Source organism: Fukomys damarensis, unplaced genomic scaffold, assembly GCF_012274545.1.
Source record: "Fukomys damarensis isolate Sample0158 unplaced genomic scaffold, DMR_v1.0_HiC HiC_scaffold_14, whole genome shotgun sequence".
In the NCBI taxonomy this organism is placed as follows: domain Eukaryota; kingdom Metazoa; phylum Chordata; class Mammalia; order Rodentia; family Bathyergidae; genus Fukomys; species Fukomys damarensis.
Genome location: NW_022900926.1, coordinates 35687851 through 35700598, shown reverse-complemented (window position 1 = coordinate 35700598; position 12748 = coordinate 35687851). Strand labels below are relative to the sequence as shown.

General features: G+C 33.2%; 1 protein-coding gene across 4 annotated transcripts in view; it reads left to right on the top strand.

The window, feature by feature from the left end:
• The first annotated feature begins 6 nt into the window (after positions 1–6).
• Stxbp5 (syntaxin binding protein 5) overlaps positions 7–12748 on the top strand; it is a 179001-nt gene continuing 166259 nt past the window's right edge. For all 4 annotated transcript variants that reach the window (XM_010639597.3, XM_033763319.1, XM_010639606.3 and 1 more), the window contains exons 1-2: positions 7–252; positions 1488–1585. In XM_010639597.3, the coding sequence (XP_010637899.1) occupies positions 100–252; positions 1488–1585 (251 nt within the window). In that variant the 5' untranslated portion in view covers positions 7–99. The remainder of the gene's footprint in view (positions 253–1487; positions 1586–12748) is intronic.

The following is a 12748-nucleotide window of genomic DNA, read 5'->3' as shown; positions in this document are numbered from 1 at the left end:
CACTCGCACTCCGCTGGGTGCTCGGACGCAGCTGCCCTCGGCTTCGCCTCGTCCCCCTCCCCTCCCCTCCCGGGCTTCGCGGGGGACCCCGCCGGGACCATGAGGAAATTCAACATCAGGAAGGTGCTGGACGGCCTGACCGCCGGCTCGTCCTCGGCCTCGCAGCAGCAACAGCCCCAGCAGCACCCGCTCGGGAGCCGGGAGCCCGAGATCCAGGAAACACTCCAGTCTGAGCACTTTCAGCTCTGCAAGGTGAGCGGAGCGCGCAGCCCCGCGACGCTGTCATTGAGGAATGGGTTCTTCTGAGGGGGGCGACCTCGGCGTTACCTGGCAGAGCGAGGGAAGAGAGTGTCAGTGGTGATCATACTCCCGTAACAGGCTCGCTCCTCTAGGTAGTGTTTCCTTCGTGGGGTATTTTGGAAACTGATGTTTACTCCTTTTCCTCATTTTTTTTCTCCTCTCCCCTTTACACATACAGCATTCATTTCAGGGCCGCTTCAGACATATTATCTGACCTTTAATTCGTGTCATGACACCGCTGGCAATAATCTGGACGCTGTCGTATTCAAGCATTTTCATATAATTCGCCAACTTCGAAATTTCCTTTGGAAACAGTGTGCAATGAATATTGTTTATCAGAAAGCCAAACCTGTTCAACCCGATCGCAGCTCATCATTTTCCCTTAAAATGTTGCATGAGTGGTTTACAATATAAAATTGCACCAATCTTATGTTTGGTTAAAAAGTTAATACCGTGATATTTGCTTCTTAATGGCATGGTAATTGCCACAGCGTTCTACAATTCAGAAAGAATGATGCAGCGAATTAATTCACAGCAGCTTAATGAGAAATAAACTTAATTAATTCCTGTCTTTCTTATAAATAGCCATGCATTCATATGTCCGGGTTTCTTAAAAATGTGTAGTACACTTTTTGCCTTAATGCTCTAAAATTGTAAACTTATTAGTAAATTTCAGTGTGTTCATTTTCATTCTTTTACATTTACAAAATGTTGGGATATAGGTTTGATAATTGCCTTACTAAATCTTTCACTAAGGTAATTAATTGTATGGCAGCTTTTTCTTAGAAGTACTTGCATTTATTATTCAGATATAGTAACATTTGATAATTTACATTTGAAGCACGAGTCATTTTAAAATGAATTTATAAATTTTGTGTGATTATAACAATTTGGAATCAGGCATAACTCTATAGAGTACTAATAGGAAATTTTCTTGTATAGAATAGCAGTATTACAGAAAAGGAGAAATTAACGTGTGAACACTGTTAATAGATTTTTGTTTCTTTCCGGTATTGTTAATAACTTTAAGCTAGAGTTCACTTTTTTTTTTTTTTTTTTAAGGGCAGTACTGCGTGTGTATGTGTTTTTGCATCAAGGATAGTTGTTTCTAATGCCTCTATTGACTTTTCTGTTTTTGAATTTTGCTTGCTCCTTTGGTTACTGTGATATCACTTGCCCATCTCTAGACTGTTCGGCATGGATTTCCCTATCAGCCCTCAGCCCTGGCCTTTGATCCTGTACAGAAGATCCTGGCAGTGGGAACTCAGACTGGTGCTTTAAGGCTGTATCCTTTCATTTTGTGTTTTAGCTTTTGTTTCCCTCAGTCTTATAGTGTTACTAATTGGTTTCAATTGTTTTAAATTTTTCCTGTTGAATTCCAAAGAAACAGTGTAATCAAGTATCTGTTATGAGAAATTACTTGGTGCTGGCTTTTCCTTTGATTATCCTTTTGATTATTCAAGTTATGTGTTGCTGTCCTGGTTTCCAACTCTCAGTGTATAGTACAAAAATACATATCAAAATACAAGTGTAAAGTTTTGTTGTACTCTGTTCTTTACAAAGAGCTAGAAGTTTCTAAGGGGGAATTATATCTGCATATGCCAGTGGTCTATTAAATTGTTGAAGGTTGAGTTTTGAAGACAGTAGTATGATACACATTTTAAGTACTTTTTGAAATATTTTTCATGGTAGATACTGCTTATGACCAATTTATTAGGCTAATGAATAAGAGGTTGGCTTTGAATTTGGTTTCCTACATGTCCATCTGGAAAAATCTAATATTAGCAGAAGACAAATATAGCAAATTAGTTTCCTATAAGCAGTTATGAAGAGTTAGTATTTCTGGAAGTCTTAAGAGCATTTTCTTATTAAATACCCAGGGATAAATGTACTTTCTTGATATATTTTTCCCTTATATAGTCCATATTTGTTATATGTGTGTGTGTGTGTGTGTGTGTGTGTGTGTGTGTGTGTGTGTGTGTAAAAGCTTTCAGGTAAAGTATTGGTATAGAAAGAATTTTTTTCTTGGTTATGAATGAATTGTAGTAGTTTTGTCATAGTATTTTTTTTCAAACACTTCAAAAATGTTTTCCAACATCACTTTTTTTTAACTTGAATAATGGAGAGCTCTTCCTCTTTTATACCATTCTTCTTGAAATAAAATTTGTGTTTGCTTTTACTATGGCATTTAACCATATTTAATTAAACTATTATTTTTAAACTTAAACATAAGATTTTAAAAAGTGGTTTTTAATCTGTCTGCAGGCTGCTTCCCACCTATTTATTGAGGTACTATGTTGGTCATGAATAGAGAAAAAATCATTAGATAATCTCACTGAATATTGCTGTTATTAACAAAAATGGGATAAGGAGAACTTTACCTATTTATATATTTAGATTTATTTTCATTTAAGTTAAACACGTGCCAGACATCTGTGATCTTTTAAAATAATTATTTCAAAGAGGTACTATATTGTATCAAGATCTGTCTCAAGTTTCATTTGTAATTAAGTATGCTGTTTTCAAAATGCTAATGACAGTTTTCAGATGGTCTGTTGAACTATGCTACTACTGGAAGTCTGCCATATATAGTAAATACTAATAGTGCATTTCTATCTATTCAGAGGGTAAAATTTGACCTGGCTAGATCTGAATCTCTTGATTTCTGAGAGAGTCTATCTAATTGCTCTTGCCTGAATATCCAGATAGTTGGAACCCCCACTTTCTATTTTAGGGTTCCTGTTTTAGTATTGTAAAGATGGGAATAAAATTTGTCAGTATTCAATGAAATTCTGTTTGATATCAAGACTAGGGCATTGTTTTAGAAGGCCTCTGTGGATCTGAAAATAGACTTTTTCCCAACAAAATTTCATTACTTGACCAGAATAAAAAAAAGTAAAGTTTAGTTAAATCAATTACTTTTAGATTGGCTAGCTTTTTTAAAGAGTTCAGTATTTACTGTTTTCTCAATATGGTTTCAGCAGTTTCGTAGTGTATTACTTTTTTCTTTTAACTGCCAATCTGGCCCTTTTATAAATTAATTAAAAGTAAGTTCCACCAACAAGACTGATTTTATAAAACCAAATATTTTTCTTAGACAGTGCAGTACTTTTAACACTAATGTATTTGAACAATTAGCAAGTGGACACAGAAGGTATAGTTAAAATATCAGGCATACTGCTAATTGCCAAAGGAAAGATCAGGTGTCCAGAATTATCACTTGTCTATGACTTTTGGTATACATGTTTTTTATAGCTAAATATTATATGAATGAAGGTGAATCTATAATTACAGTTTGTACTTATTCTCTCTCTTTTTAAAATCCCATTACTATATTTAGGGTCTGGAAACCTGCCAAATTTCTTTCTGCTTTTCTTTGTTATGAGATGTGTATGAACATTCCAGAGTGATAAATTGGCTCGCCTACCAATAAATACCACCTAGTCATTCCTTCTGTTAGGTTTAGTAGCAGATGAGCTTATGAGCTTTATTTATTATGGCTCTGGTTTATAAAACATGACTAAGCCCTTTTTATTTTTATCTTTCTGCTTATGTGGCTTAAGATATACATTAAATTTTTTGTTATTTTTTGAAACTAGACACCTAAAATTTTTAGATTCTAATGGAATATATTTATAGATTTTATTGTTTCAGAGTTTTTTTGTGTGTGATATTGGAGATTGGACTCAGGGGCTTGAACACTAGGCAAATAGGACTTTCCTGAGCTACATCCCTAGCCCCTGCCTTTTAAAACAATTTTTGAGACAAAGTCTTGCCAACTTGTCCAGGCTGGCCTTGAACTTCTGATCCTCCTGCCTCAGCTTCCAGAGAGCTGGGATTATAGACATCTGGCTTCAGTAATTTTTCTATTGATTTAAAACACCATATTAGTTTAACATGCATATTCATTACAAGTTTATTTATTGCTCTTTAATTTTCCCTATTGCAGCTGATTTCTTTTGATCCATCTCTTTATTCTTTTCTAATATTAAACTCTAGTAGTTTGTAATATATTTTCCCTGAAAGGTGTCTTTAGAGGAAAAAACTTACTTCTAAATAAAACCTTTTCATTTAACATCACAGGAAAAAGTAGATGTTTTCAAAAATAGAATTGGACTAGGAGAATTATACAGTGTATCTAGGAGTAAACTTAGTGTACTAGTTTGACTAAGAAGATTTCTTCCTAAATGTTGATTTGCCTCTTTTGAGTTCAAAGCAAAATATCCTCCTCCCCAAATCTGATGAGAAAATTAATAGGATCTAACATTTCTATTACGAAGAGTATTAAAAATTTGAATCCTAAAATAATACCTAGCCAATAATGAATCAAATAGATTTAATGTATTTTCTTATACAGCAAGTAACTGATGATGTCATTATAAATATGCTTAATGCTCTATCTTCTAGGATTCAGAAGAGAATATGAGGTTGGAGTGTACTTACTAAAGCTGAAAGAAAATTTAGAAATCAAGTTATATAGCTTAACTGTGGTTATATGATTTTAACTATCTTAATTCTTTCCTTGCAAGCTAGAAATACATGACTTGATCAGAACTATTGGGCTAAAATAATCCATTATCTTTTTGCCTAAGCATAAGTAAAAGGGAAAGAAAAGGGGGAGGTTGTCCTAACTGAGGAATGAAGGTCTTTTTAATAATTCTGCTGTCGCTAAACTTCTGGTTCACTAGTATAATTTGAAATTGTTTCATAGTGCTAATACTTTTTAAGATAAAATTTTATTTGGAAACAATGAGAATGTTTTATATATTAACATTGCAAAGACCAAGCACAAAAATGGAATTTAGACTTACCGAATTGGTGTAAAAATTTGAGATTTAAAAAAATCACCAGTAGGCAATTTCTAGTTTGATAAGATACAATTTTATAAATTGCAGTCTCATATTGCTGGATACAAGCTTATAAAGTGATTTTTATACCTTCTAATTAATCTAACAAGCACTTATCGAGTGGCAGGCAAAATTCAGTTATAAATTGGGGTCTGAATTTGGGTTCTTGTTTTTTCATTAAGGAATAATGTATCCTTGCATTCATTTTTTTTTTCCTTAGTGTAAAAATGAAGATGCTGTATTAGATGATTTCTACAAAAAATAATGTTGTGGTTTTAAGTAGCTATATATTCTTCTAGGTGAGTAATGCAAAAGAAATGAAAATGTGATCCTCACCTTTAAAAGTTTCTAGTCCTAACCAGCCAGTCAAACATAATTGAAATTAGAGATTTATTTAGGGGTTTGAGGACATAACACAAAGTTAGATTATAGGTAAGTTCTGTGTATTTGATGAATGTTTCTGTACATTGGTAGATAAGATTCAGAATGGCAGGGAGGAAGGAAAAGGAAAATTATTTTAGGCAAGGAAAAATAGTATGGGCAAAATAGTGTAGCGAAGAGAATTATGTTAGTTTGAAAAATACTAAAAAAACTGGATGGATTAGTTATCCTAGTTAAAGTGGAGGGGAAAATAAAACTAGTTTGTTGAGTCTTCCGTGTTAACTGGAGGTATCTGCATATTACTCAATTAGGGATCATTGTTACATAATGAGATCCTGAGAGGAAGAAAGTGTGATTATTTTCTTATGATTAATGGGGCAGAGGTGTCCTGGACGAGACAAGTTGAAACCCCCTAAGTAACTATTAATCAAGCAGGTAGACACAAAAAGGGGTGTAAGAATGGGAATTGGAAAAAGACTTCCTGACTCGTGTATAAAATCTTAGGGAGTAATAAAGATGATAAGGTTTCGCATGTAAAGCCTTGATGCAGTTATAAAATGGAAATGGAAAATTTGGCAAAGAGATGATAGAAAAATGTTGAGTTTGAAATTATGCTATCTCTTATTTTTATTATAATTATTATATTATTGGAGAAGGCAGCCGAGATGTCTTATTTTAGCATGAAAATTTGGTATACCTTTATGTTTGGTTTCCTTTTTTGGCTAGATCTTGGTGATTTCCTGAAGTTTGTTACTAAATTATGTTCAAAATCTTTATTAGCTTTTTAGCTTTGACAGTTCATTCTCTGCCTGTGTTTCTCAGTAAGAGTTGCATTTTGGGCAGTTTAATTCTGTAATATTTCTGGTCCCCATCTACTAAATGCTGTTGTTGTCTCCCTTGTTTGTGTGGCAACCCAGCCACTCCCACACTTCCCTGTAAGCTTGGTTGAGAGTCACTGCACTTAGCCTGAGTTCCTCATTAGTGAAAATGGAGTGAGTAATCCCTACTAGCTCAGGAGGTTTTTCTCAGGTTTAAATGCGTATGTGTGTAACTTTTAAGAACATACGGCCTCATTTGGTGAGTGCTCAAGGTATGATTGTTATTATTTTTAGAACTTTTCTATAGTTTTAATTTTCAGGTCCTTCATTATATTTTAGCAAATATATGATAGGCAGCTAGGTGCCAGGCACTGTGTAGAAAAGCACAAATTTTATTTTTGTAGCTCATGCAGTATTTGAAAAAAAGATCTTGAAAAGTGCTTTTTTCTTTCTGAGTTTGACTTTTAAATCATGTTCTTCTAAATCACAAGTTTCCAAAATTGCTATTTAGATGTAATGAGAAAATATATATAGAAGTTTCTTGTACCTAGGGGGTACTAAGTAAATGATTATTTAAAATCAGGATGTTTTACTTGGTACATATTTTACACAATATAATCATATTACTGAAAACGAGATTTACAAATAATTTTGATTGAAATAGTTTAGAATAATTACAATTTAGCCATATTTTTATTCACTCTTTTTCCCTTTCATCCTTTTGTTCATAAAAGAGTTCTAGTCATATGGAATTCTAGGTAAAAGGAGAAATGGGCTTGAGATACTTTTACTTCTCAACTTTTAGATTTCTGTTAAGGAGGACTTTGCATACAAGGAAGAATGAGTTCTGTATTAGCTGTAAGTTGTGATTCTCTACATGGATGACTGCAGCAGGAGGAATAGGCACATTCAGAAACAACCACAAAAAGAACGGACTGGAATTAGTTTATTTTGTGATGGGTGTGTGTGTGTGTGTGGAAACAAAATGTGATAGAAAGTGGAAGGAATTGAAGAAGATATGTCAACTCTTGGGAAATCAAGTCTAAGCTTCATAAGCCACTATTCTTTAAATAAGATGGCATGGGCTGGGGATTTAACTCAATGGTCCTGCTCCCTGCCTTGCTAGTGGAAGGTCCTGAGTTTGATCCCCAGTACAAAAAAGAAAAAACAATAAAAACAAAAAAAACAAATAAATAAGTAAATAAATAAGAAAAATGGCTTTTATTTCTGTCTAATATTGTCTGTTTTCCATATGATTTATAGTATAATTTGTTTAAAAATGATAATCTGACTTGACCATCGTAAAGGAAATATGTGAAGAAATTTGGGAAGAATGATCTTACCACATTTGTGTCCTAGTCTTCAGACTAGTTTTGTGTAAGTGAGCTAAAATTACTGTCTTCAGTTCCCTTTGCTATAAAATGAAATTGGGTGCTTTCTGTCAGTGCAGAAGATTTGGGAATTGTTTGGATTTTCTCTGTTTGGAGTGATCTGTTAAAGAGAATGAAGTGCAGTATTGGGCTCCATCCCATGGTGGCTCCCTTTGCTTTGTGTTATTGGCTACATTCATAATCTTCAAGTAGGTGCAAGTATAAAGTTTTGTCTACAGAAAAGATCTAGAAAGAGCATATGAATAAACACACTGACATTTTTCCTTGAAACAACTCACATTGAATATTAAGATGATAGATTGTAGCATTTTCTTTGTATAACAGAAAAAAATCATTGTGATTTAGGAAAGTTGATCCTTTTTTAGTGTAATTATCAAAGCTTACCTTCTTGAACATCAGTGATTAACAAGTTTAATAAGATTAATAAGTTTAAAATGACACTGCCTTTCTAAACAGTTTTATTAATTTTTATGAGACTTAGCTTAGAGGCTATCTTCCTTAAATTGCTGGTTGTAATTTGATAGTTGTATAGAAATTTGGAATAGTTATAACTGGATATGAACATGTAAATAACTAGACCACGGGATTGAGAAATTGTGGCAATGACAACCAAAACATATTTTATTAATTTTGCCTCAACTTCATATATTAGAGGAGGCACATTAGAATAAAGTTAATAATCAGAGTGTCAGTATAGTTTTATTTTGCAATGTTTAAAAGAGAATTATGTGTTTAAGTGAGAAGCTGATTTGTCATTAGCATCATTAGTTATATACTTAGTATACTATACATTAGGTATACTTAGTATTTTTGGAATTGTAGATTAAGAAAATAGTTTTTTATGTCATCTGTTTAGGAATATAGTAGGATGATACAAAGAAGAGAGCATTTTACTATATATCACCTTTATTAAGATTTTAAACAATCTAGTAGTATAAAACTTGTGAAGCAAAGCAAAAATGATGGGTGAGTTGATTTTGGTGACATAAACTAAGAATTCATAAAACTGAAATCCTAAAAGACTGTCAATACATCTGTTTTTCCTTCACATGCAACATAAATTCTAAGGAGAAGTAAAGATACCTTCTGATTTAATTACTCAGATGTCTTCCTATAGAGATGTCTAGGCTTCTTTATAATTACTTTGCTCCTTCATTTGAACCAGTTTCTTATTTTTATTTGCAACAATAAAAATGAATACAATTGGGGCCGGGGTTTTAGCTCAGTGGTGTCGCTGCCTGCCTTGCAAGTGCAGGTCCTGAGTTTGATCCCTGATACCACACACACACACACACACACACACACACACACACACACACACAAAAGACAATTTAGAGCTGCCTGCCGCAAGTGCAGGTCCTGAGTTTGATCCCTGATACCACACACACACACACACACACACACACACACACACACACACACAAAAGACAATTTAGTGATATATATAGATCTGTTTTTAAAATATTTTTGAAGAATTTAAATATATAGTAATTTACTTTCAGATTTAGCAATTACAATTTCTTTACTTGTTCATTCTCTTCCTTTTTCATTTTAAAAAAATTTTGGACACTGGCTCTGCTTTTGGTTATGTATAAAAGGCAAGCTGAGGGTAGTAGGTAGAGGAAAGAATTGTTGACTGCATTTACTGCTTACTACGCAGTATTCCACAATGGCCTGTGTGTTTAGTGACTTTTAAAATCTAGAGTACTCTTCCCTATTTAAATAATTCTTATGTTTAAAGCCTAGTGTCTTTGTGATTTATTTTTTAATTTGATTTCTGTTCTACTTTTAACCCATTTAGCTCTTTTTGTTCATCTAAAATCTAAGTTTTTGCATTATCATTCCTTGTCAGTAATATCAGGTAGTTATTGAATGTCTAAAAAAACCTTTTTGGAAATTACAGGTATAGGGTGGTATTTTCTTCTAAAATGAAACTGTCGAGAGGGAGGAGAGGATGCAGTACAGTTCAAAAACTGCAAATCAGGAAAATCAGCATATATCCTCTATCAAGTGTCCAGAAATTAGATGATAGTCAGTTTATGTATTATAAAATCAAGAAGAGGGAACATACTCATTTCTAATTGATCAACTTAACATGTACTCTAGTAAGGATTATATAGAATGTGTGCTTGTGTGTGTATACATGTTAAAGACATAAATGTCTCCCTTCCTTACTTTTCCTTCCAGTACTATGAGTTGAAGTCAGGCTTCATGCATGCTAGAAAAGTGCTTCACCGCTATTATACTCTCAGTCTGAATATCTAAATGTTTAGCTCATGTGTCAGCATATGTTTTCTTTAAAGCGCTAAATGCTAAATTATTTTAGTCCTGATGGTCTCTATGTGATAACTCAGTTCTGCCTATAAATAACACAATATAAAGAAATGAGTGTAGGTGTGTTTCAGTAAAACTATTTATCAAGTCAGGCACTGGCCTGGATTTGGCCAAAAAGCCAAATTTCTCCAGTCTGTGCATGAGTTTACAGCCTGCCTTGCTTTTGAAAGTGTATGTAGAAAGGAATATTCAGAAAGGAATTACTACTGATGCTTTTATATTTAAGCTTCACAGGATACATTTGTTATAACAATTGAAATTTAGCTTTTTTGGTTATCAAGAGTTAAAAAGTGTAACTGTGTATACCAAGTTAAATTATTTTCATAAGTGCTTTTTTGATCTGTGATAGGCATTATCTTTAATTGCAATTAAGATAATAATGAAGGTGCTTAATTATGTATCCTTTGAGAGTAGTCCAGTGATCAGTTCTATTATTGAAGTATTCATCCTGAGACCTTTACTTCATGATTTTAATGAAAAATTTATAGATTTTTGCTGCTTTTTTCATTAATATCCTACGGGTATGTATAGATATAGACCTTTAAAGATAAAAAATCATTTTGCTAGTAGATTGTGACTTCATAAAGGTGTACAAAATTTGGTCAAGTATAATTCTCTTTGCCATGCATACTGGTGCATGCCTAAATGGTATTTCCAGCATTCTGGAGACTGAGGCAGGAGGATCACTGAGAGTTTGAGGCTATCCTAGGCTACATAGTGAGTTCAAGGCCAATCTGGAGTATAAAGTGACACTCTGTCTCAAAAAAAAAAAAAAAAGAAAGGAAGGAAGAAAACCTAAAAGGCGACTAATGCATTAAAAAACCTCATAAGAAGCCACCGGGTGGTGGCGCATTCCTGTAATCCCAGCACTCCAGAGGCTGACACAGGAGAATTGCTGGGAGTTTGAGACCAGCCTGGGCTACATAGTGAGTTCCAGGTCAGTATCAACTACATAGTGAGACCCTGTCTCAAAAAGCCAAAAAATAAAAAATAAAAATAAAACCTCATAAGGCCCTTAGAAGCATATTCAGATTCTTGGTTGCCTTCTTTAGAAAGAGGTATGTTAAATGCTCCTTCTTAGAAAAAATGTATATGGTACTTTAATTGGAAACTGAAGTTATATGTACTTCTTGAAATTCTTTTATAGTTGTCCCCTGTTTGCATCACTTTCTAGTAGCAGTAAATATAAATATAATTTCAGTAAATATGAGTAATTTCTGCTTGCTTCCGTTCCTCCAGCTGCTTTATTTTTTTTTAATTGAGTTTATTGGTACATTTTAGGTATATAGTACAGTTACATTCATTATTGGGATCTTGTACCTTTGCATGACAGGTTTTGGTTCTCATTTTTTTCCCCTTGGCCCTGCCCTCCCTTTACCCTCTTCTCCCCTCCCCATTTACAAACACTTTATTTTCATTTTCTCATATTTTTTTCTGTTCCCTTATTACCTTTCCCCATACCCTTCCTACTTTCCCTACACCTTTAGCCCTTTTCTTCTTATTTCACATTGTCAATTATCTCATTCCAGCTGCTTTAATTCTTTCAGAAATATACATATATATACTGGTATATGGCAAGTGAAATGGTAGTAAGCTGAGCATAGTTTTTTATATTTATTGATGCTGTGGTTTCAACATGAACACTTACTTAGAATAACTTGAGTCTTTTAAAATGGGGGAAAATATAAAGGTTTTTAAGGAAAAATAAGTGGCAATTTTAAATTATTTGAAAAATAAGATGTGCCCAGTATATAATGCTATTTGCTAAATATACAACTGGTTTTAGAAATTATATGGCCATTATTAAATAATACATTTTTTAAAATAATGGGGGCATTTTTGTAATAGTTTTTCATCTTATTTCCCTAGTACAATCTAGAACTACCTTTTCCTGATCTTTAGAAAAGTGATTAATCTTATCCTTTCGTGAAACTACATAATCTTTCTTCTTGAAATGGCAGTTCCTCTCTTTTTCACAGCAGCATCTTGCTAAAAGGTAACTGTAAATCTGGTGGCATCAACTATTGTAGTACTTTCTTCTAAATTGCTTCTTTTTGTCTTTTCTTATTATTGCTTATTATTTCTGTCTTTTGTAAAGGAGAAAAAGTATTGAAATAGATTTTTCCATCTATTCACTTTTGTACTACATTTTTTATAATTTTTTTTTCTTTCCAGTACTAGGGATTGAACTCAGGACCTTGCACTTACCAGTCAGGTGTGATGCTGCTGAGCTACCTATAATGTGTTTTATTTTTCTTTAAAATTCACTTTGCCTTTTTTGAAGAAAGAGGTTTGATGTTTAGACATTAGATATCTGAGAATGGATACTAGGCTAAAAGATTGCTTTTACTTATATATGAGAATGTACATTTATTCTTGTTCATTTAACCCAGATGACTGTTATTTATGACTATATTTCATATTGGAGCAAGTACCTCATTTAAGAGTACATGTAAAAGTATATCAAAGCCATTCTAAAGAATCTACTGTAATTCATTTTGACCTTTTCAGAGACAATCTTAACTTCAAAACAGTGAATAATGAGAATGAATATATTCAATCTTCTTAATTTATTAAAATTTTTTTGTTTAAAATAGTAGTGAAATAAGTTAACTAGTGGCCTATTTCAACACAGTTAATATTGTAATCACCTAGTATCCTAGATGCTGCAATGTCT